Source organism: Pocillopora damicornis, chromosome 6 (genome assembly GCF_964200805.1).
Source record: "Pocillopora damicornis chromosome 6, jaPocDami1.2, whole genome shotgun sequence".
Lineage (NCBI taxonomy): Eukaryota > Metazoa > Cnidaria > Anthozoa > Scleractinia > Pocilloporidae > Pocillopora > Pocillopora damicornis.
Window position 1 is genome coordinate 1510716 of NC_142675.1, and position 21785 is coordinate 1532500.

General features: G+C 37.9%; 2 protein-coding genes across 5 annotated transcripts in view; one reads left to right on the forward strand and one right to left on the reverse strand.

The window, feature by feature from the left end:
* Positions 1-799: 799 nt before the first annotated feature.
* On the forward strand, positions 800-8399 carry LOC113666223 (uncharacterized). The gene is made up of 3 exons (XM_027181976.2): positions 800-930; positions 3973-4112; positions 5628-8399. Exons 1-3 carry the CDS (start codon positions 862-864, stop codon positions 5647-5649), a joined length of 231 nt encoding a protein of 76 aa, XP_027037777.2. The 5' UTR covers positions 800-861; the 3' UTR covers positions 5650-8399.
* The window catches only part of LOC113666222 (uncharacterized), a 16425-nt gene continuing 1010 nt past the window's right edge, over positions 6371-21785 (reverse strand). Inside the window, exons 1-22 of one of the 4 annotated variants that reach the window (XM_089209533.1) lie at positions 19935-20097; positions 19724-19801; positions 18561-18599; positions 17383-17440; positions 17092-17171; positions 16524-16575; positions 15772-15817; positions 15051-15143; positions 14301-14372; positions 13287-13368; positions 12751-12826; positions 12297-12358; positions 11730-11812; positions 11493-11593; positions 11104-11159; positions 10575-10666; positions 10035-10132; positions 9383-9477; positions 8684-8752; positions 8304-8360; positions 7483-7573; positions 6371-7381 (exon numbers count right to left, since the gene is read on the reverse strand). In XM_089209533.1, the coding sequence (XP_089065659.1) occupies positions 7299-7381; positions 7483-7573; positions 8304-8360; positions 8684-8752; positions 9383-9477; positions 10035-10132; positions 10575-10666; positions 11104-11159; positions 11493-11593; positions 11730-11812; positions 12297-12358; positions 12751-12826; positions 13287-13368; positions 14301-14372; positions 15051-15143; positions 15772-15817; positions 16524-16575; positions 17092-17171; positions 17383-17440; positions 18561-18599; positions 19724-19801; positions 19935-19985 (1614 nt within the window). In that variant the 5' untranslated portion in view covers positions 19986-20097 and the 3' untranslated portion in view covers positions 6371-7298. Of the gene's footprint in view, positions 7574-8303; positions 8361-8683; positions 8753-9382; positions 9478-10034; positions 10133-10574; positions 10667-11103; positions 11160-11492; positions 11594-11729; positions 11813-12296; positions 12359-12750; positions 12827-13286; positions 13369-14300; positions 14373-15050; positions 15144-15771; positions 15818-16523; positions 16576-17091; positions 17172-17382; positions 17441-18560; positions 18600-19723; positions 19802-19934; positions 20098-21785 lie in introns of those variants that run through there. The other 3 variants (XM_027181975.2, XM_089209532.1, XM_089209531.1) reach the window with 3 other exon arrangements.

Here is a 21785-nt window from a genome sequence, read left to right on the forward strand (position 1 = left end):
AGACCTCGCTGATCGTAGAGTCACTGTGGTTCAATGATAAAGCATCGATATCGCGGAATCCGAAGGTCTGAGGTTCGATTCCTCATGGAGACTCAGAGTTTTTTCTATGTCCTATGCTCGTAACAAGACGAAAAATATAATTCACTATATACGATCGATTTGTAATGTTGAGTTTAATTCGTACAACAGCTGCGGGACACAAAATGTTTCTCAACTTTTTTTTTAGTCTGTCTGTCCATAGTCTGTCCTTAACTTGCTTTCTCACCATCACCAGAACAGTGTGATCAGTACAGAAGGGAAGAATAGGTTTTAAAACGATCTGTTCTTCCGATTTCATAGACGCACGGAAAGTTATACGATTGGAGTGATATCAATGTATTTTTTGCACAAAATAAGGTTAAGTCAAAGGTAATTTGTCCCTCTATGAGTTTATTTTCCATCTTTTTTACAAATTGTAGCTCGAGTAGTTCTGATTGTCCTTTAGATATATACTTTTCTATATCTTTTTCCTGATTTTTGCCATCGATCGATTGTAGTAATTTTTTCAGAAAGCTAAATCAGAATTTATAGGAAAACAGACGTGCAAACAAAGAAAATTTTCAGTGTTAAATTGGAAAATAAGACTTGTTTGAAAAGCTAACCAAATACAAGCAAGAATATTGCAGTATTCATTCGAGTAATAAAGTGGTTAGATTTTTCATGTTTCTCCTCGTCGTTCGAACACTTTATTTTGATGCTATTTCTGTCCTCGATGCGCATTGGTCAGTTTTAACTCCGATCCCAGACCATCCGACTATACATGAAGGCGCGGTGACATAGCTAATTTTAAGAACATGTGCAAACCGACGAGAGCCGCGACTCATGGAGAAAATTTTAGCCCTCATAGCTGTATCTCTTGGAAAAAAAGTTACTGTATATGCAGTGGGAAGGGTGAGTATGTGCATTTTTTGTTATGTGATTGATTCTGGTGCTCTGGGAAAAATTTTATGTAAGGTATATCCATTTCTAGGAAATAGTGCTCTGATCGTAATGGAGTTTACATCAGGTGATTCGTGATGTTTGTGAAGTTAAATGAACTCCGATCATAGCTGAAATTTTGTGTTTCGACTGCTTATGAAAAGGTGACTTGATTTTTGCTATTTAAATTTGACTGTGGTTAGATTAAGAACGGAACCGATTGATGATTCGAGTGAACTGGCTACATGTAGCTGAGTCAAGGGTGACGTAACAGTTCATTTGGTTACAAAATACTACACATCATGCTTGGACAAATATTACAGCTGTTATAACCGTCTCGTCTCACTAGGCTAATTTTCTGCCGTTAATCTGCCGAAATACCCAAAACGAAACTGGCGGATGTCAATAAGCTCATGAGTTTTAGAGTTTGGTGCTTTCCATACGAGCCGGGTAGCAAAGCTGGCTTGTCAAAGGACCAGTCTATTGTCATCTGTTCATGTCAGAAATGTCATCCTCTTCACTACGCCGAGATTTTAGATCAGTAACGCTATTTTTTCAATTAGAAATTTCAGCCTGGTTAACTGAGATAAACATTGTGATATCTTTCCAAATTGATCTCAGTAAGTGAGATGAAGTGTTCATATGGTGTATTGGAAAATTTCCTTATTTTCTTGTCTCTCGACAAGAGGAAAAAAACATCTTTCTCTATTTCTTTACAGAGTTTTAAATCTACTATCTTTCTTATTCTTTTTACACACATGATGCCTTTGACAGGGCATGTGTCACATGTGAATGTCATAATGGCATAGCTCACCATTGAATCTCTGTGGCTCAGTGGAAGAGCAGCAGAGCTTGGAATCTGACAGTCTAATGTCTGATTCCTCATGGGAACTCATAAATTTTCTTCACATGAAATTCATGCCAAGACAAATAAATGTCTCACTGTACTTTCATACTTCTGTAAAGGCTGACAAGATTTAGAGATCACATTGATAGTTTGTAAGCCCAAGGCCCTCTTACCAGTAGACTGTGGTTGTAAGGGCAAGGAAATCAGTCTCAATTTTTTTTTTGTCTACAATTTGACAGACACAAGGGACTCTAAGGGATTTTACTAGGACTGTATTTAACCCATTGAGCCCCACACCTTAGAGCTCAGACCACCCCCTGAAATTCCAGAGAAAATGGCTGCTACAGTGAACACACAGACCACTGCCAAAATAATTTAAAATTTTAATGTCTTCGTTTCACTCTACTGAAGGGAAACTGCACAAAGTTGCATATTAAATAAGATACTTTCCCCCTGTCAAATTTTATTTTCAACTTGAGCATCAGGCTCTCTCAAAAAAATTCTAAAGCTAGAGAACGGATTCAACTTCATGATGTACAGCGAGTCATTAGCAAGGTTGCCTTCAGCTTTGAAAGTATTTATCAGTATGATGACTCTCTTTTGCACTCTTATTCCATCAGAATCATGTAAAAAGCTTTCCCTCAAATACAACACCAAAAGACAGATCGCAAATTTCTCCTCAACAAAAGGAATCCTAAACTTTCTAACGCGGGTCAATTTTGAATTTGCCCGCCATAGCGACATCGCGACACGTCACAAGGCGCAGCTATAAAATTACTTTTTGCGAGTCATGAGCAAGAACAAACCAATTTTTACGCCTAAATGAAAAGTTTCACTTTGAACAATGCATATATGTTCTTCGCTTAGGCAAACTTTTGCTCCAAGCGAGTTACAAGGGGGCAAACTTTGCAGAGGAGATCGTTTTGGTCTTCTGCGGTCGGGTCAGCAAGATGTAAATATTTCCCCAGAGTCATGAAGCGGTGCTCTGGGATCGTTTTTTTTAAGCAATCAACTCCAACAAACTCGTCAGAATCCCAGTACATTGCCAGCTGAGGAAGTTCATGGATTCCAATGAGAATGTTTAGCCCGAGATACGCTGAAATTTCCGCTTGAGTAGATGTGAACGATCGATCCCCTTTCGAACGAGCGTATGCAACGGTGTATCGGACGATTTCGTCAATGTAAGCATCGTCGATAAATACATTGAAGAAATCTTTGGCAGTTGCATTTTCTCCGAGATCTCTGGTCGGGCCACGACGAATGGAGAATTCCTCAACATTAATTTGTCGCAATTAGCTAGACCATTGAAGAGCATTTGGTCGGCTTTCTTCTGCGGCAGATTCTTCATCACTACTTTCGTCGCTTCCTTCTTCCTCCTCACTAGCGTATAGCTCAACATCGGAATCGCTTCCCCTTTCTTGCGACTGTAGGTCGAAAAAGTCTTCCATCTCGTCATCCACATTGCGAAGCAAGTTTTGTTCATGCTGTGCTTGACGAGCTTGTCGCTTTTTTCAATTTCTTCGATGATAAAACCAGCGAAGACTTCTTGCTCTTCATGGGATGAAAATTAACTTTCATCAATTCTTCCAGAAGCTATGTCTTAGACCACGACATATTTTTGAAAAATTTGTCAAAAATCGCACGGTTAACGTGGAATAGTGAGTTTGGTCTCAAATGAAAGCTTAATTTTCGCATGTCACGTTTCACTGCTTTTCAATACCCAGGGGAGTTTTGTTTCTAAGCTACAGCCAATCAAAACAAGCCATTTCTGACAGGGCGCATGAGGGCGCATTGGAATTTCAGAGGGGTTTTATTTCTGGGCACATGAGGGCGCATCGGATGTCAATGGGTTAAGTATAGATCCCACTCTCCCAAAGTCAATACATTTCACACTGAATTCCTTAACAGAATCTTCTTCAGTTCACTGGAAATAACTTAATAATGTTTGTCATTCCAAAGCCAACTTATTGAGATCTCTATCATCTGGTGTCAAGCCAACTTAACCAAACATGATTGATCAGTAAAAAATATTTTTACCATGTGACCAGATCTCGGCTTGAAACCATTTTTGCAGGAACAAATCAGGCAAATCTGGGTGGGTTCAGTCCATGTTCCCCTCTCACAGAGCTAGCAATGCAATGACATTTACTTTTTTAACATTCCCATAGTACTATGGATTCCCAAGACTTTATAGAAGATTTGCAGAATTCAACAGAAGAGTAACATCTAACAGACAGACCCTTCGGAGAAGACAAGAAGCCATGAAGTTTGTGTTCAGAGTTCCAAACAAAATCTTAGCATTTTTCCGGTGAGGAAATATTTTAATTGCTTAAACATATATAAACCGAATTACAGAGATGTTGTCCTCTTAAAAGTAATAACTTTTTGCACAGGCTAATGAAACAAATTGGAGAATTGAATGAAAGTGATCCTCGCAGTGATGTGCACTACTTAGGCAGTAGTGAAAATAAGGCCTGAATGTTCAAATATATGACTTTCATATATTCTTAACCGTATATTCATCACTTCACGGGTTTATTTAGAACCACCATCGTGACCAGCTCCCAGTTGGCTTGTTAGCTCAGTTGGTAGAGTACTGCACAGGTATCGCAGAGGTCATGGGTTCAAATCCCGTACAGGCCTGAAATTTTCTTTTTTTTTTCAGGCCTTATTTTCACTACTGCCTAAGTAGTGCACATCACTGCGAGGATCACTTTCATTCATGCCTTTATCCGCAGTTCAAATATATGACTTTCATATATTCTTAACCATATATTCTTCACTTCATGGGTTTATTTAGAACCACCATCATGACCAGCTCCCAGTTGGCTTGTTAGCTCATTTGGTAGAGCGCTGCACCGGTATCGCAGAGGTCATGGGTTCAAATCCCGTATAGGCCTGAAAATTTTTTTTTTTTCAGGCCTTATTTTCACTACTGCCTAAGTAGTGCACATCACTGCGAGGATCACTTTCATTCATGCCTTTATCCGCAGTTTAAACTTATGACTTTCATATATTCTTAACCGTAAATTGGAGAATTGTTAGAGGTTTCTTGCTTTCCTGTGAAATTGAAAATTGTTAACCCTTTTACTCCCATGAGTGACCAAGACAGAATTTCTCCTTATAATATCAAGCAGACAAGTGATGAGAATAAAGAAAAATATAAATTAGGGGATTATAAGTTGATCCAATACCAAATTCTCCAAACTAACATCACAAGAACTGTATAGCAGACTGTAAAGAGAATTATTAATGAGATCTTGGGAGTGAAAGGGTTTATACAACTTTTTCCAAGAGTGGGTGTCTCGTTAGGAAGAAGACTGGAAAAATCTTTTCAATGTCAGGGAAAAGTAACTTTAAATTCAAGTCAAGGAAAAGTGAAGTTTGAAGGAAAGAACAGGAAAATGAGTGTAATTTTGAAAGATGATGAACATGGCGAAAATACCAAGATTATTTAATTTTTTTGGAAAATGCTGTGATAATGTTTGGACAGTTAGTCAATGATTTTTTTTGTGTTTGAATTAGCGGCACTGAGCTCATTGTTAACCCTTTCACTCTGAAGATTTCATCTGTAATTCTCCCTACTGTCTGCTATACAGTTCTTGTGATGTTAGTTTGGAGAATTTGGTATTGAATCAACTTGTCTAATAATCACCTAATTGACATTTTTCTTTATTCTCATCATATTTGCTGAGTATGGTATTGACGTTGTGAGGAGGAATTGTCTTTTGGTCACTTATGGGAGTTTAAGGGTTAATTTTATAAGGAAGGAAAGGCTGTCAATAGGTTTTCTAAAGAATTTTGCTTTTCTTGATCTACACAGGAGAACAAAGAGCATGAGATGACAAAGAACACATGAGAAAATTGTGAAGAATAGCCTGGAATGTAATTGTATGCAGAAGCATCTTAGCAGTTCTCATAGAGGATCTGTTCATTGTTTCAATTTGTAAATATACATGCAGCTGAATTTCTCACCTCTGTTTGCCTTCATTTGGTCAGAGTACATGACATGTACAAGTCAGATGTCTCCTAGTGAGTATTATGATGAATATGAGAGGCCCTATTTGATACGGGTATTCATAATGCCTTGTATACTTTCCTGGTTCATGAAATCCAAAATAGTTTTTTTTGGTTCAAAATTTTAACTTTAGTTTGGATCCTATGATGTTTTTCGCATTTGCCCTAAAAAAACGATTTAAAAAAGGTTTAATTTGCATAGAGTATACATGTTTGCATTTTCCATAATGCCTTTTACAAAGGTTGTCAGGGGAGGGGAGGGGAGAATTTGGAGACACTCACTCAAAAGCACATGGTGTAGGAAATATCAAAAATGGGTATACTAGTATATAGGTACCATTAACAACAGGCAAAAACTAAATTCTGCTACTCAGAGCAAAAGTTATTTTTGCCTCAGCAGAGGCAACAAAACTATAAAATAGTGAGTCGATTAAATTATTTTTCTGTGCTTTGGAGAGATTCTCAAATACTGTCAATTTAAGGCAAAGGAAAGGAAGGGGAAGGTATAAAAACTATTTGATCACTGTTTGCACATAGGATCAGTCAGAATTGTTTCTTGTTTGTGTCTTTTATTAAAACACCAGTTGGATTCATGATGGTCATTGAACTGAGTGGTGCAATTCAGTCTGACATCATTTTAGTGATTTCAAACTCAAACAAGTGTACAGTGCAAGTTTGATTTGAAATCACAAGTTTGATTTCAGACCAAAATTGCACCACATGAAGTTCAATTACCTTTTTATGACATCTATGTTGAAATCGCAAAATTCAGTTGCTCAAATACAGGATTTTCTTATTCTGTATAAATATTTTATCTATCCAGTATTGAGCTGGTTTGTAAAAAGTTGAAAAAATTGACTTCATTTTCCTGAAATTTTTAGTGTTTTTCTTTTTTTTATAAGCCTTGAAATCTAATTGGTGGTTGTGTTTAAGAAAAGCCTTCTCATTGGCTGGGAAAAACATGTGATTTAGAGTGAAAAATAGCGCAATTTGGAAATAAAGAGCACCGATGAGAGCCAATCAGATTTATCACCAGTTATTTCAAAGTGGAAGTAATAAAGATATTAACTTAATACTATCTACAATTAACTCTGGAATTTCTTTAACAAGAATGACTATAAATAATGCATTGAATATTTCCATGATACATATGTACAGTGATGATAAATACGTAATTATTTGCTAACGTGGATTACGACCTAAAAGATGTGTACGGTTTTTAGATGGTTTCTCAAAGGTTTCTCTGAAAATAGGATTTAAGTGCAATTGGTTCGTCTTTGAATTATATGAAGGACTTTCTTAAAATCCAAATTACGGCGTATCTTTCGGCAGGTCTAGATATTATTTGCCTTGATTATGTAATGTTTTGTCGGATTTGAGTCTAAGTATTTTTTCCCTTTTTAAGAAACAAAGTGAAACACATGTAGTCTTAATATTGACTGAAAAAAGTTCTGAAGTGTGTGGAACGTGGTAGAAGCTACTGAACAGAACAGATGGTTGACTTTCCATTGGGTTTTTGTAATGCTGTCAAAGTCTTTTTCTTGAATAGCCTTGCTTCTCCTAGAAAACAGAAAATAGATACTTGATGTAGGATTGGAATGCATCCCTCGGTGCTAGCTCAATGTCACGTTTACGTGCTGCATGGATATTTATTGACTTACCCTTTCCTTGCGAAATTAGTCTGGCTACGCATAGAAATTCGAAGAAATCCACCGTTCCGGAATCATCTATGTCCACCTCTAACATGGCTTCCTGCAAGCAAAAATTAATTGTCTAGTTTTTATAAAGTTATGGATTTTGCCATCTACTATTTCTCGTCAGAGCACCTCCAAGAACATTAATCATGCAACCCACACTAAAGAATTTTTTAAATTGTTTTATACTTAAATGATGATCGTAAACTTACGGTGGCCCATAGAGGAAACGCTGTCCACTTTTTAAATTCAATTTTATCGCGCGATAAATGGGAAACTTGTGAGGTCGCACGTGATCGGCTGTCACGCACGTTGTTTCCGTGGACGATAACAACTGCCATAGTTGAGGAGGCATGTTTTGAGGTCAATAAATCGTTTTATTTTCGTGAAAAGATCATTTTGCAGTACTTGGCGTTACCTCCGCGACACAGCTCTGTAAATCAGTACAGTAAACCTTGATTTTGCGAAATCTTCAGAGACACTTTCAGAGATAGCTGTAAGTGTCTGAGAACAAATGTGAATTATCTAATCTTTCTGATTACATTGCAGGTTTGTAAATTTCTAGACTAAGAAAGAACTTTCCAACTTTGCAGCCATTGTCGTCCCATCCACGGACACAACGCGCGTGACAGCCGATCACGTGCGACCTAACAAGTTTCCCATTTATCACGCGATATTTTGATATTATCGCGCGATAAAATTGAATTTAAAAAGTGGACAGCATGTCCTCTATGGGCCACCGTATGAACTAAATTAATTTTTTTTTTTGCTTAGTACATCATAATTACCTTTATTTCTTCAGTGGTTGCCATTCTACCTAACGTATCTGGTATTGCTCTCAATAACTGAAAAGAGAGGAAATTAAAAACTGCTCATTCACAGTGAGGTAGTGGCTGCAATTTACTACTTTAGAAAATTACGCATTTACTTCAAACATGAGAGAGCGTATTTTAACACCCCTGGGAACCAAAGGGAGTTTGGGTAACCAGTGAGTTACTATTTTGAATGACGAAAATAAGAAAAAAAATTTTGATAACGATCCGCTATATTTAACAATCGGTCCGCCATCTGCTCTCCCTAGACTCCTGTGACCATGCTAACGCCGCGAAATGATTTATCGCATATCCACGAGTTAAAAAAGGTAACAAAGTTCCTTTTCCTTCCATACCTCTTGTGTATCAAGGTTGAAGTCGTCGTTGGTGTCGAATCTCTTAAACTGCTCAAACATCATTTGAATCTAGTAAGAAATCAAGGATTATTCTAAATGCAGAATGCTAGGTGGCTTCGTGGTTTTTTACAACAGTAAAATTGAAATCAAAGTCTTACCGATTAACTTCCGGTTTTTTTCTCTTTGAGAGCAAATTAGGATCATTGAGGGAAAGTCATTCAGGATTGCATTGTTTTTGATCTCGGCGTTGTGATTGGTCTAGAAAACTTGTGCCTCCCTCTCAACCAATCAGGTACCAAACTAAACCAACCGCGGCCTGCGCACCGTCGTTTTCCCGCGCTTCAAGCAGTTTGCCTTTTTCACAATGAGTTCTCATTGGATCCTTGTGAGCTTTTCCTACGCTCTTATTGGTTGTTGCGATTACTTTGGTGACGATTTCAGAAAAGTCAGTTGAAAAATGCTCTAAGCGGAACTCGATAAACAGCAACACCAAGATAGCAAAAATTTGGATCATTGATAATCATGGGTCAACGCATTCGGCCTCAAGAGAAGCATAGATAGGGAAAGATCCCTTGAACAAGAACTCAAAACAAGGGCCACGTCTAGCACGCTGGACAGATCGTTCTTTCTAGAGTCCAACAAGGTACCTATCCCGGGGTCAACTTATCTGTGATTAATATTTCTGTGATGGAATGTTACCTCTTCGTCAGACCACTCAGGGAAGTGTTCTTTAGCCTCTTTTATGAGCGGTTTTCCAAGCTTTGTATCAACAAGCCTCGGATGAACGCCGGTAACTGTCGATGTAAGTCAGTCAGATTAAAGTCATTTAAATATGAACTGCATAGGGTTGCTGACTAACTGAGAGACGTCGACTAAACTGACTGAGCGACCAGCCTACTTGACCGACTGCTAACTAACTGGCTGACAGATGCACTGACTGACTGGCTGACCAAATGACCGAGAGAACTAATCTTATGAGAAAAGATTGACCAAAATAAGCCTGTGACTGCTTAATGTTTCCATGCATGTCCAGTTGAAAGTTTCAACCAGAGAACGGCAAGGCAAGAGGACCTTTTTTTTTTTTTTTACAGCCGGTCAAATTTTATTGATAAAATATATATGGAAGTGGTATAGACGTGGGCATAGTCAATTATTTTATGACATTTTGCACTATGTGCACTTTGCACTATCAATTTAACTAATCACATGGCTGGATTGGCATCAGAGATGGCGACTTAATTTGTAACCTGATGGGCTATGCCCCATAGTGCTCCCGTATACCCTTCGTGAACGAAAATAACAGACGGTCACTGGTGATCTTAAATAACTGTTATCTGTTAGACTTTCATACCTTTGGATGATTTTTTCGAAAACTTTCTGACATTCTCTCTGGCACTTGCTGATCTGCCTTCCCTCCACCCCGTCAATAATGGATGATTGATATCAATTCTGCAAAGATTTCATGAAAGATAAATATAAATGAGTGAAAGGTAAACTTTGAACTCGAGCCATGTAGCTCTTCAGCCGCAGCTTATTCCGGTTTCCATAGCATGAAGCGAGTAGGAGTATCCCTACTCCCCCCTGGGTAGGGATGCCAATCCTCCGCAAGGCTACTCCTCTCTTCCAGCCGCCTACTCCTCGAATATTTTATCAGGCACCCCAGAGAATTCGCTGGTACCCATTTATACTCCTGGTTGGAGAGAGACATTGTGAAAATAATTTGTCTTGCCCAAGAATACAGGAATACAGCACAATGACTCGGTCAGGTCTTGAACCGAGACCTTGCTACGTGGAGTTCAGCGCACTGACTGTAAGGCTGACTTTAATTGAGACGTGGAAGCGCGGAAGACATTTATCGAATTTAATAAAAGTCTTAAACATTTTTTTTCACCTGAATTCACTATCTTCAACTTCTTGTAAATGCAATTCCAAATCCTCGAAGGGCCGTGAAAGCTTTTTACCCAATGGATGGCCAGAAAGATCCTGCATCACCGTGACACACATACAGAAAAAAGAGTCAATATCTATATACTAAGAACTCCCAGGTGGTTAAAATGAGGAATCCAATAATAGTCATCTGATGAAAAGGTCGGGGGTGTAGGTGTGCAATTGCTTAGATACTGACTTTGCTCCGTAAATACTGCCTGTCTCTACCTATCTTAGGTAAGTTTTGCATTCATCAAATCAACCATTAGCGCTTAAGATTCCACCAAAAAATAACTAAGGACCAAAATGGTAACCAAACATATGCTATTAGTGAGGATCTTTCCGCGTTTGTAAGCGTTCATACGACCTACCACTGTTCCGAGTCCTTTTAATCTGTTTGTTTTTGTTACAATTTGCCGCACTTTTTGAATCGTTCTTCCAGCCGAGAATGAATTTGTTTGAGATTGAAAATATACAGAAGTATGGCTTGTTACCTCATTTATTCCAAGATAGTGAGAGGGTAACGTCGCTCTGAATTCCGTCAAAGTTCCTAAAGTAAATGTTACATTAAAATCAGGTTATCCACATTCTACATACGAACCACATAGATTTCCAGTTAAGATATTTAACACATAGATTCCATATTGATGGAGGAGATCAGTTCTAGATCATAGATAACATCAAAATTAGTTTCCTGGCGTATTAGGCCACGCATGATGTTGGGAAGAAATTCGAAAAGTTTGCAAATCACTTGTCTCCGACTCCTAATTTACACACTTTTCTCGTGTTCTCTCAACATCTCGCGTGGGTGAACTATGCTGGTAACCCAATAGAAAGTGTGGTCCACTGCCTAAATTGACGGTAGGCATTAACTCGAGCTCACCTTCTTTCGCTGCCACGTACATTTTATTCAGCATTGAGGCATATGCTTTTTGATCTTTGTTGTATTCTTTCACCGTTAGATGCTGTCTTTCAAGCATAATTCTGAAATTAAGTTTTAAAAGGTTTTAAGCATCTTATGCAGTTATAGTGCCAACAGTAACAGATCTAGGCATCGACTCGAGTGAACTGTAATGAAGAGCAATTACTATTAAGTTATGTCCATGTTAGGGTAGCTCACCTGAAATCTCGACTTAACCCACTTATAAATCCAACATAATATTTTTGCTGTTTCTGAATTTCGCCCTCCGCCACTACCAATAACTGAAAGACAAAGTGAATTGCAATCATGAGTTTCTAAGAGTCGTGGCTCCTTACAAATTGGGCATATCCCGCTCTGTTGGTTTGACTGGCAAGACTAATTTTCGATTGAGTGTTGTATAAGCAAAGTAAGCTAATAACAGTGACCAATCAAAACAGAGGAATTATCATAACGGGCCAATGAAAAGTCAACGTGATAACAAGTAACCTGGCAAAAGCGCGCGAAAACGCCGGTGACCAAGTCATGATTCGTTTTAATTGTGCATTTTATTGGTTGAGAGGGTAGCGCGAGTTTTCAGGACCAATCAGAGAGCGAGATAGACTAAGACCAATGTAGTCCGGATCAGTTTCACACTCAGTACTCTATCTGTTCATCTCTGTTTTCGGTTCATCTACCTCACGCATTTTGCTTGAATTACTATATGCACCACTTTCTCTCGCTCTTGCAAGTCATAGTGTATTTAAAACTGCAAACCCAAATACGTACTCTGTCCTTGAGGAATAATTGCTGCTTTATTTTCTCCATTTCACTTGAGGAAACATGCGGAACTAGAGAGAAGACGCGTGAACAAATACAAAACAAATCTTATCACTAGGGTATCAATGAAAGACAGCTTGTAAAGTAAAAATTTCCATTTGACATCCGAATAAAAATCGAGCAGAGATGATCCTTGCAAGAGAGCTGCAATTGCAGAGAAGAAGCCTGAGAAAAATTGAAGCTTCGACGGGATTCGAACCCCTAAAAATTTGCCTCGCTACCAACATGAGGCTTCGTAGCACAGTTGGTGGTAGCGCCCAACTAGTGTGTGAGAGGACTGGGTTCGATTCCCGTCCCCCAAACTTTTTTCAGTCTTCTTTCCAGCAGTTCACCGGCGATAATTAATTTTTTCCTCGATCAAATAAATTGTGATATACATATAATTACTGATTTATAAATTCACCTGCTCCACACGTTCTCACCGTCCCATTCTTGACATCTTTCTCCATTTTAAGATATTTAACTTGATCCATAAGCTCCTATGAAACCAGCAAATATCCAAAGATAAACAATCAAGCCCGGGAAGGTCTGGTGCCCAAAGTGACGGCCTTGCAACTAAAGTGTTCATGTTTTTGTTTCCCAAAAGATTTTAATTCGACTGAACAGCGAAGAGTAAAATAGTTAAATTTGTTCTTTTGATTGTCGAGTGTCTTCTCTCGCCGTTACACGAATGGCTTAGCCAGATGGAAGAGCAGCAAAATTACACAGTACTCTGTAGCTTTTTAATATACAGTTCCACCTTTATATTCTTTTGATAACGACAGATACCCTCTCCGCCCTCCTGAAAACCAAGGGCCACCCACCCCCCCCCCAAAAAAAAAAATCCTCCGAACGCTCCTCCTCCCGGATGATCAGATACTGACTGGTTTCCTAAGCCTATTAAGAGAGTCAGCCGCTCATGAGATTAATTTCAATACCTCGTTTCATCTTATTCCATACCATAATTCTCTGATTTAGTCTTGATTTTGTATCTTCTAATTGATCTTTAGTTTCTTTGAGCTCCTTGGCAAGCCTCTCCTCACTAAAAAACAAATCACTGACATATGAACAGGCTGAAAAGCTTAAAAACAAATCACACTTTTTTCACGAAGAAAAAGACCATATATATATATATATATATAAAAAGCGAAACTGCATTTAACCTACGGTTAAACAATCACAGAAACCATATTAAAAAGGGAGTGAGTAGCTGCGAACTCACGGAACACTTTTTACATAACAAACGAACTCACGACTTTAACAATAATGTTACCATAACCATTATAGAGCAAATCCGAAAAGATCATTTAGAGACTGACAAAAAGAAAGAAGTTCTTAGAGAAAGAGATTTTTTGGCAAAGAACATTAAACTCCTTTCAGCCATATGGACTAAACAAAAGAACTGGATAAAGCTTTTACGCGAAAACCTTTATAAAGTTTTAGGTACATAAATTGTTTATAACATACGTTATAAAGGTTTTAAAACTGTTTACCAATTAGAAACACTAATTGTTTACGAGAGATTTTACTCAGCATTTAATTAAGCAACATGCACTGTACTACGTCACACAATTAACCAATTACGACTCTGTAACAATTGCATGTTAAGGCCCCTGAGGAAGGCAAATGCCGAAACGCGTCGGGTCTTTAATAAAGCGTTGAAAACGGAAGCACATTCTCCATTGTGCAAATTATATATATATATATATATATATATATATATATATATATATATATATATATACCATATATTTATAAGGTAGACACAGTCGATGTCTTCTCGAAGGTCAGCCGATAGTCGAAGCGCCCTTGACCAACTGTCGGTCTACATCGACTAACTATTAGTAAAGATATCGATCAACCATCGTCACCGTATCGGCTGACCACCGACCGGCTATCGATCGGTATATCGATCTAAACATCGACCGAAGTTGTTTATAGAAAACGTGATCCACAGAAAGTAGGGTAGGTTACCTTGAGTGGACGTCTTTTATCAGCTTCGCTTTTTCTCGTTGCCACAAACTCACAGTTCCCTCGCGTTGAAGCCTAGAAGAAATTTCAACAGGACATGAAGATCATCAATGAACAGGCCAGGACCAATTCGAAGAAAACACAACACAATGCCTCAGCAAATGTTTTTAATATAACGTTAGAAAAAAGTATATTCCTACAAGAGCGAAAAATAATAATTACAACACAGACAAACTATCTAAAGGCCACTGAAAAACGAAATTAAAGAAAACGATGAAAACGAAGCCACTTACTAAATGCTGAGGATAACTGGTGTGGTGGTTGGAGACAACAAACTATGTAACTAAATTTACATACAGCACGTAACAAAGGAGCGTAATTAACAAAATACCGATGAACGAAAGAAGAAAAAAAAGTACACGATGACAAGTAAGCGAGAAAACGAAAAACAAAGGAAAAAATTTGCCCAAGCAATCAATTACTTAAAAGTATCAACGTTCCAACCTCAGCTCGCATCACTCGTTTGTGGAAATTGTCAGCTTTAGCTCAGGTTCGAAATTTCTTTTTCATTTTAACCCGTACCATCTTCTCATCAGTGTGCTTATTCTGCATACTGCTCCCTATATATTTCCTATGGTACTGACAACGGGAATTTGTTTGACTTTAACAAGCATCTGTAGTTTGTAATCATTTTTCTTGTTCTCATGACCTTGATAAATTAATTTAGAAACGTTACTAATTTATGTAACTTACTGTTGAATTTGTTTTCCTCTTTCTTCCAGTTGCTCCTCTAGCTTTCTGCAAGTCGCCAAGACTGTGTTTTTCTCCGCCACAGCGTATTCGTGCCTTACGAAACAAAAAGGACTCACATCAACATTTAGTTCAGCCATTTGTTTTAAAACACGATGTCCTGGTGCATCAGCTTGTTGAAGAATCCTTTATAGCTTAGAAGTTTGTTGATACTTATTTATCTTACAATCCTTTATGGCGAGGGGCATTGAGGAGGTAAGTAGTAATATTTTAGACTTAATACAGTGATACTTTGTCATGATGTCATGACCACTTAAGTCATTCAAGTGAAAATTAGACAAGACCATCCCCCTTTCGTTACTTTCGAAAAACTCCTCCTGCTTCAGGAAAGATAGTCTGCTCCCTAGTCCGATGGATCATGAGGCGATTACTGTAATGACTAAGAGTACTGCGTCTATTGCTGCTTCCAGGGGAAGATAAGATATCAGTCCATTTCCGGTTACCCCTCCCCTCTTAAACGTTTCTTCAGGCTACCCTAGCAGTTCATTCGTTCTCATTTACAGTCCTGGGTGAAGGGAAGTATTGTAAGAGCGAAACGTCTCTCCCCAGACCTCTCGATTCGGAGTCGAACGAGCGAACCGTTAGGGGTTAGCTTCTCCTAACAATAGGGGTATATCATCACCTCTCGGGAAAAAAATCAACATTTTCAGCCCCCTTTACTTACTTTTGCTGCTGATGCATCGATTCAGCCTGTTCGCGTTGAAAATCCACTGCAATAGGTAAATTAAAAGAGATTTTTTAACAAAACAGATTACTAAATGACCCTGAAGAAGATCTGTGGTACCAAGGTTAGATCATAAAGTTTAGGCTTCATAATATCTCTACGTTGGTAACTTCACTTTACTTGTATCAACTCAATGGAGAAAACCAAATAATCAATTGATAAGAGCCACTGAATAATTTTGAAAAGATGATGTAAAACAATTGCTGAATGTTTCATTTCACCCTTTCTAATCATCAACTCAAATTTTGCTCTGTAATAAAACAAATGCAATTAAGGTTTAGATGAAACACGACAGCCTAAAAACACAACTCTTTAAATATCGATCGATGACATAATTACTATTTTCCGAACACAATTTTGTGTGCTGGCAGATAAACTTTTTCTCACGGTTTGGCATGTTCCACATTTCGTTGGATATGGGCCTCCGCTTGCGAACTTCGCCTCAAGTTCCTCTGCTTTAAATCAGAAGTGTTAACAGAAACTGCCGGGTGAATTTCTTATCCGCCTATCGCAAATATAACAACACGAAAGCAGCTATTGCCATTCACCAACGTTAGATTGATCCTATAAACCTTGACACCATTCCTTCATTTCACCTCTAAAGTTGCCATCCCGAGAACCTGGCCTGAATTGATATGCGAAACTCAGAACGAAGTAAGTAACAAAGAAAAGAGATAAAAATGAAAACTCACGTTTCAGTTTCATGTTTTCCTTTGCGAGCAGTTGTTCAGCTTTAGTTTTCTCCTATAAAGCAGAAAAGACAGGGTACTTACCAACTGATGGGAGGGTTTTTATTCTTCTTTCTTCTCATGGAACCGTTAATGGGGCCGTGCGGCTTTTTGCGGCCTTATTCGCGCCACCACATAGAGAAATTTTAGGGGATCTTTTTCTAATAATATTTTTAATGAAAGCGGGGGCGCGGGATTTCATGGTAAACGTTGCTATCATACATTTTAAAGAACGTTACTGCTGGAACACCAAATGAATACAAGGGCAAGACGCATCCTCTTTCGAGAATAAAAGAAAAAAAAAGGGAGGTGTATTTTTAACAGGCTTCTTTCCCTTCCGCCCTCCCTTAGGATCTTCGGCTTTGAATCAACAGAGAGCTTAGTTTTTCCCTCTGATTTTCGCCGTCTTGCTCTAGATTGAGTACGTTCGCATTAGATAGGAATGTGGTTTTCTCCTTATCTCCCTAACAGATATCTTGAGGATCACAGGAAAAAACGAGGCAGTCTTAGATGTTTCTTTTTAGACTCTTACCTGTATATACTGAATGATACTGTTTTTCAAATTTTCCAAATCTTGAGAAACATGATTGACATACTGGATGTAAAATTTATCTGAAAACAGGAGGAGTGCATGTTAACAGAAGATTAATTAAAAAACAGTATAGAACCTTGAAACCTACGGCCGATTACCAACCACTGTTCGGGAATATGAGCCCGCGCTCTTACCCCGTGGAGGAGCAAAGCCTGGACAGTAGAAAGCGACGGAAATCGAACCTATGTGAAACCGCTTTACATAAAGTGTTAGGTAGAACGTTCCGCCTACCGTATTCTTGCACATCTTTCAAATTTTCCTCGAAAAGGTCGATCTTTTGAGGCTCTTTCTACAAATGTAAGAAAAAAAGCGGGAAATATTTTTTTTCGCAGGACACATAAACTGAAGTTTGATGATTCAGTTTTTCACTCTGTGGAGCAGCGGCTATTGCTCTTTGGTTGCTGTTTATAATGATGATGACGATAATGATGATGGTAATGATGATGATAATGATAATGATGATGATGGTAATGATGATGATAATGATAATGATGATGATGATGATGGTAATGATGACGATAATGATAATGATGATGATGGTAATGATGACGATAATGATAATGATGATGATGGTAATAATGACGAAAACTATAATGATGATGATGATGTTCGAGTTGCTTTTGTTATTTTGATGACAAAGAGAATTCCTAACGTCTCAGTCGCGTCGTGCTTTTTCTCAAGTTTTAGGTGACCATGGTAGCTTGGATAGAAAACTCTCAGAATGTGGGTAGTGCTGAAGTAACTTCCACTGACACCTTGTTTATTTGGATTTCAAGTTCAGGCAAGACCACTGATCCAAACCTTATTTAAACTTATGAAATCATGTCGGTTGTACATTATCACTTTATAAAACGATCTTACCCAGTACATTTGTATTGGGAGTCTTGTTTGTAAAAGGAAGGATAGGGGCATCAGAAAACCTTCATTCATTCGTTTGTCTGTCTGTCTGTCTGATAGACCATCACAGTCTGTACGTCTGGTTGTCTATTTATGTACTTCTGTATGTATGTAGGTGTATAGTTCTGTCTCTTTTTAAGCCTGTCTTTTTTCTATCTTTCTTTCACGTTATGTCTAAAGGGAGTAAGTGTCTAAACAAATTGTGATACTGCGTCACTGGGGGAATGACAAGACAATCGGATGTATGTACATCATCATCATTTATACACGTTCGCGTTTTGAGCGAGTTCTTAGCTCCTCGACGAAACGTGTTAAAATAAATGATTGATTGATTGATGTCTGTCTGTCTGTCGGCCTTTCTATCTGTCTGTCACAAAGTCAGTCCGTCTATCAAAAGTTCCGTTCGGTCTATCTGTCTGTCCATCTGATTATATTTAACGGTTCGTTATTGTATATTCGTTTATTCGTTCGTCCAGTATTTTTTTATTTATCTTTTTAATATGTTTACGTACCTCAAGTTGTTGTTGAAGGGTTTTTAGCTTCTCGATTTCCTTCAGTAGATAAAAGAATTATGTTAGTTCTTTTTTCTAACAACGGTGGGGATGAGGTGCTTCAAAAAAATCTACCCCCTGTTGAAAGCAACGCGCAGATTGCCGTCAAATACTGTCATCAGTGCTTTGCGAAACGAGCCTTGCAATTTTAATGCAACTTTCGGAGAAAGATCTGGCAACGTCCTGTCGTTAAAAAATTCAAAACTTGTATCCACGAGACAATTTATTTACTGCATAACGAGCGGGGAGTTTGCTTTTCTTGCAAAATAACTTGTGAAAGATTAAGATATAAGGAAGTTTAAGTGATAGAAAGGAATCAGTGATAAATTATCCCACAAAATTATTTGCAATTCCACCACCTTTGGTCTGTACGGCTATTTAAATAATTAACCCCCCATTAAGAAATTTAATTTGATACGTAGATATGACCATGATAATTGCCAATTACACGACAGATTTATTGATTCTTAATTGACTTCTACTATCAGAACTATTAGCTACTAGAATAGATCACTTTGAAATGATGTTAAACGAGAAATTTCCATTTTTCAATTGATTTAAAAAGTTCACAGACTTGTTTTTGATCAGCGATCATATGAAGATTTAAAACAACGAATATTGTCCCGTGATGTACCGACACAATAGAACGTTTGAACAACGAAGGATGCAGAGATCTTTCTGTAATTTGCCTACAGAAATTCATGCATAAAGATTCAGTATCACTGGGTCAATCAGTAATAACAGTTTTGCTCAAATAAAACTTCTTATGGTTAATCCGCAAGGCGATCGTTTTACACAGCAGCAATAATCCACGGTGCCACAGGGAGATTATTTTGATAAACTAGAACCGCAGAACGCTGAGATTATTGGAGCATGAGAATGAACGAATTTTCAAGGTTTTCTTGAAGAGAATTTTTGGAATCAATTCCGAGGTTATAAAGTGTTCCTACGATTTTCGATTTCTGCTCTCTAATCCTTGTTCATATGTGATAAATCTTTCTCAAACTGACTGCCTTATGGCAAAGATTTGCTCTGAGATCTAGCTAACTTTGTTCCACTGTGGTTAATTCGATTCAGTTAATGTTCTTTAAACGTTTGTGACACAGGAAATTGCATGGCCTTACCAAATCGAGTCTTCTCTTTGCTGACTCACTCGTCGGGTTGTGATTGAACTCGATGACTTTATCAAACAGATCAAACATCTGAAAGAAAGAACACATGAAACAACAGTTGTTAAATCAAGACATGAACTGTTGCTGCCAGCTCATGGCTCATTTGTACCCGGCGATAAAAACCCTTTGCAATTCGTGCATCGCGCATGTTGCATAAACATACCTCGCTCAGCTTCTCACCACAGAGAACAAGGAAACCGAAGAACTTCTGCATTGTGGGATTCTGAATCAATCAGCTCTCAAAAATGTGCAAGAACTGAATCAAGTTTCCATGTAGAAAATATTTGTTTAGCAGACAGAACTTCCATGGCGACATGGAAATGTAAATTACGAACAGTTCTTGATCTTCCTTTTTTTAACAGAATAATTTGCAAGGTACCCGTAGGAGACAATACAAAATCCCTGCAGGCGGTCATTCGGACAATGCTACCGAAATCGCTTACCACAAAGACAAATAAAGATATTGAAATAAGGCTATTAGTTATGATTTCCGGGATTCGTAAGTACCGGTTTAGTGAAAATCAGCGGGAAATCGATACATTTAAAATACGCTATACGTTTTTTAAGATGGAAATTTGGAGTGTATTTATGTATTCAAAATGGTTCAACTTTGATTCAGTTAATATTCCAAAGCTCACCCAACTTTAATAAGCTTGCATTTTTATCCCAAAAATTTCGTTATCATTTAATTTAACTGCAAGCTCAGATTATTTCTGACTCAAACGGTACATTTGTTTATTTTTAGGCTTTATGTGGGCATAATTCAATCTTAGTGATATGCACTCTTACGGATAAAGCATCGTTTTAATTCGATTAGTTCTCCCAAAACAGTGCAAAGCTCGGCAAATCGCCTTGTAGTTCATATATTGTCAAGCGAATTTTTACCTTGTTAGTTTTTCAATATAATATAAATAATATGACCAGAAACCCTCTCCCAACCTGACCAATTTTTCCCTAATAGGCCGCTTCTAGTGACCTACCCTTTTGGATTTTTTCGGTAGAAGGAAAGGGGTAAAATTTTATAATAGGACGAGAGGAGTATGAGAAAATAACACTTATTGTTCGGTCTGATATTAATAGCTCGTAGTACGGGCTCACATGCAGTTCACAGCTTGTAGTCAAATGGTTTCCCTGAACGCGAATCAGTTGCATACAGTCACGCTTATTATGACTTATTATTCTTTGACACTTCACCTAGCAACGAGCGATTGCTAGAGACTTTTTAATCGTATTTTTCTTTGACGTTTCGAAAGATTAGTTAGAGCTTAAAAGATAAAGAGGCATAGAGCCAATTGTTAATTAGTGTTTTATTTACGCAGGCATTTTACACAAACCTATGTCAGCGTTCACTGACATAAGCACCGGCGAATTCTACATGAAACCTAACCGTTTTGGTAGGCCTTCCGAGAGTTAAAACAACAACTAAAGTCAACGAACAATGTTTACCCGTAAACAAACAGTTAGGTTTGAAGATATTTTATCTCCTTGTTCAAACACGTCAAAGAGAATCGAAGTCACACGCGGTTCAATGATGAAGCGTTTTGATGAGAAATTTTTCTTTTCGCGAAAATGCCAAATGAATGAAGTTGAAAGCCATTTTCAGAGTTCACGTGCAGTTCAAAGTTCTCACAAAATTTTGAATTTTCTTTAAAAATCTTGTTTTAGCTTCAACACGATAAAGTGGACGTGATCGAGGCTCTTCTAATCAATCTCGAGGGAAAAACGAAAGTCACGATCGTGAAAATTACACTTTAATTTTGCGCTTCTAATTCATTCAAATAGATCTTTATGTTTCCTCGTTTCCTAGGTAATAAATGGCTCTCTGTTCGAAGACTCATCATCTGTCACAGAAAATTTTCGTGTACACGCAAAACAGAATTCGCAAAATTTTCTCTCTGAACGATAACTCAAAAAGCTAAATCCGTATTGCACATAAGACTTACACGAAACAATGTTTTTTTCCTGTCCTAGAACAACAGATTTTATACAGCAATTAACACTCATTTAGACCTCT

What these genes read in the sequence shown, in the direction of transcription:
- LOC113666223 (XM_027181976.2), top strand. Translation starts at nt 862, where the DNA reads ATGGAGAAAATTTTAGCCCTCATAGCTGTATCTCTTGGAAAAAAAGTT. An exon ending in CTGTATATGCAGTGGGAAGG is followed by an intron (nt 931 to 3,972) that starts GTGAGTATGTGC and finishes ACATTCCCATAG; the next exon opens with TACTATGGATTCCCAAGACT. An exon ending in AAAATCTTAGCATTTTTCCG is followed by an intron (nt 4,113 to 5,627) that starts GTGAGGAAATAT and finishes TGATCTACACAG; the next exon opens with GAGAACAAAGAGCATGAGAT.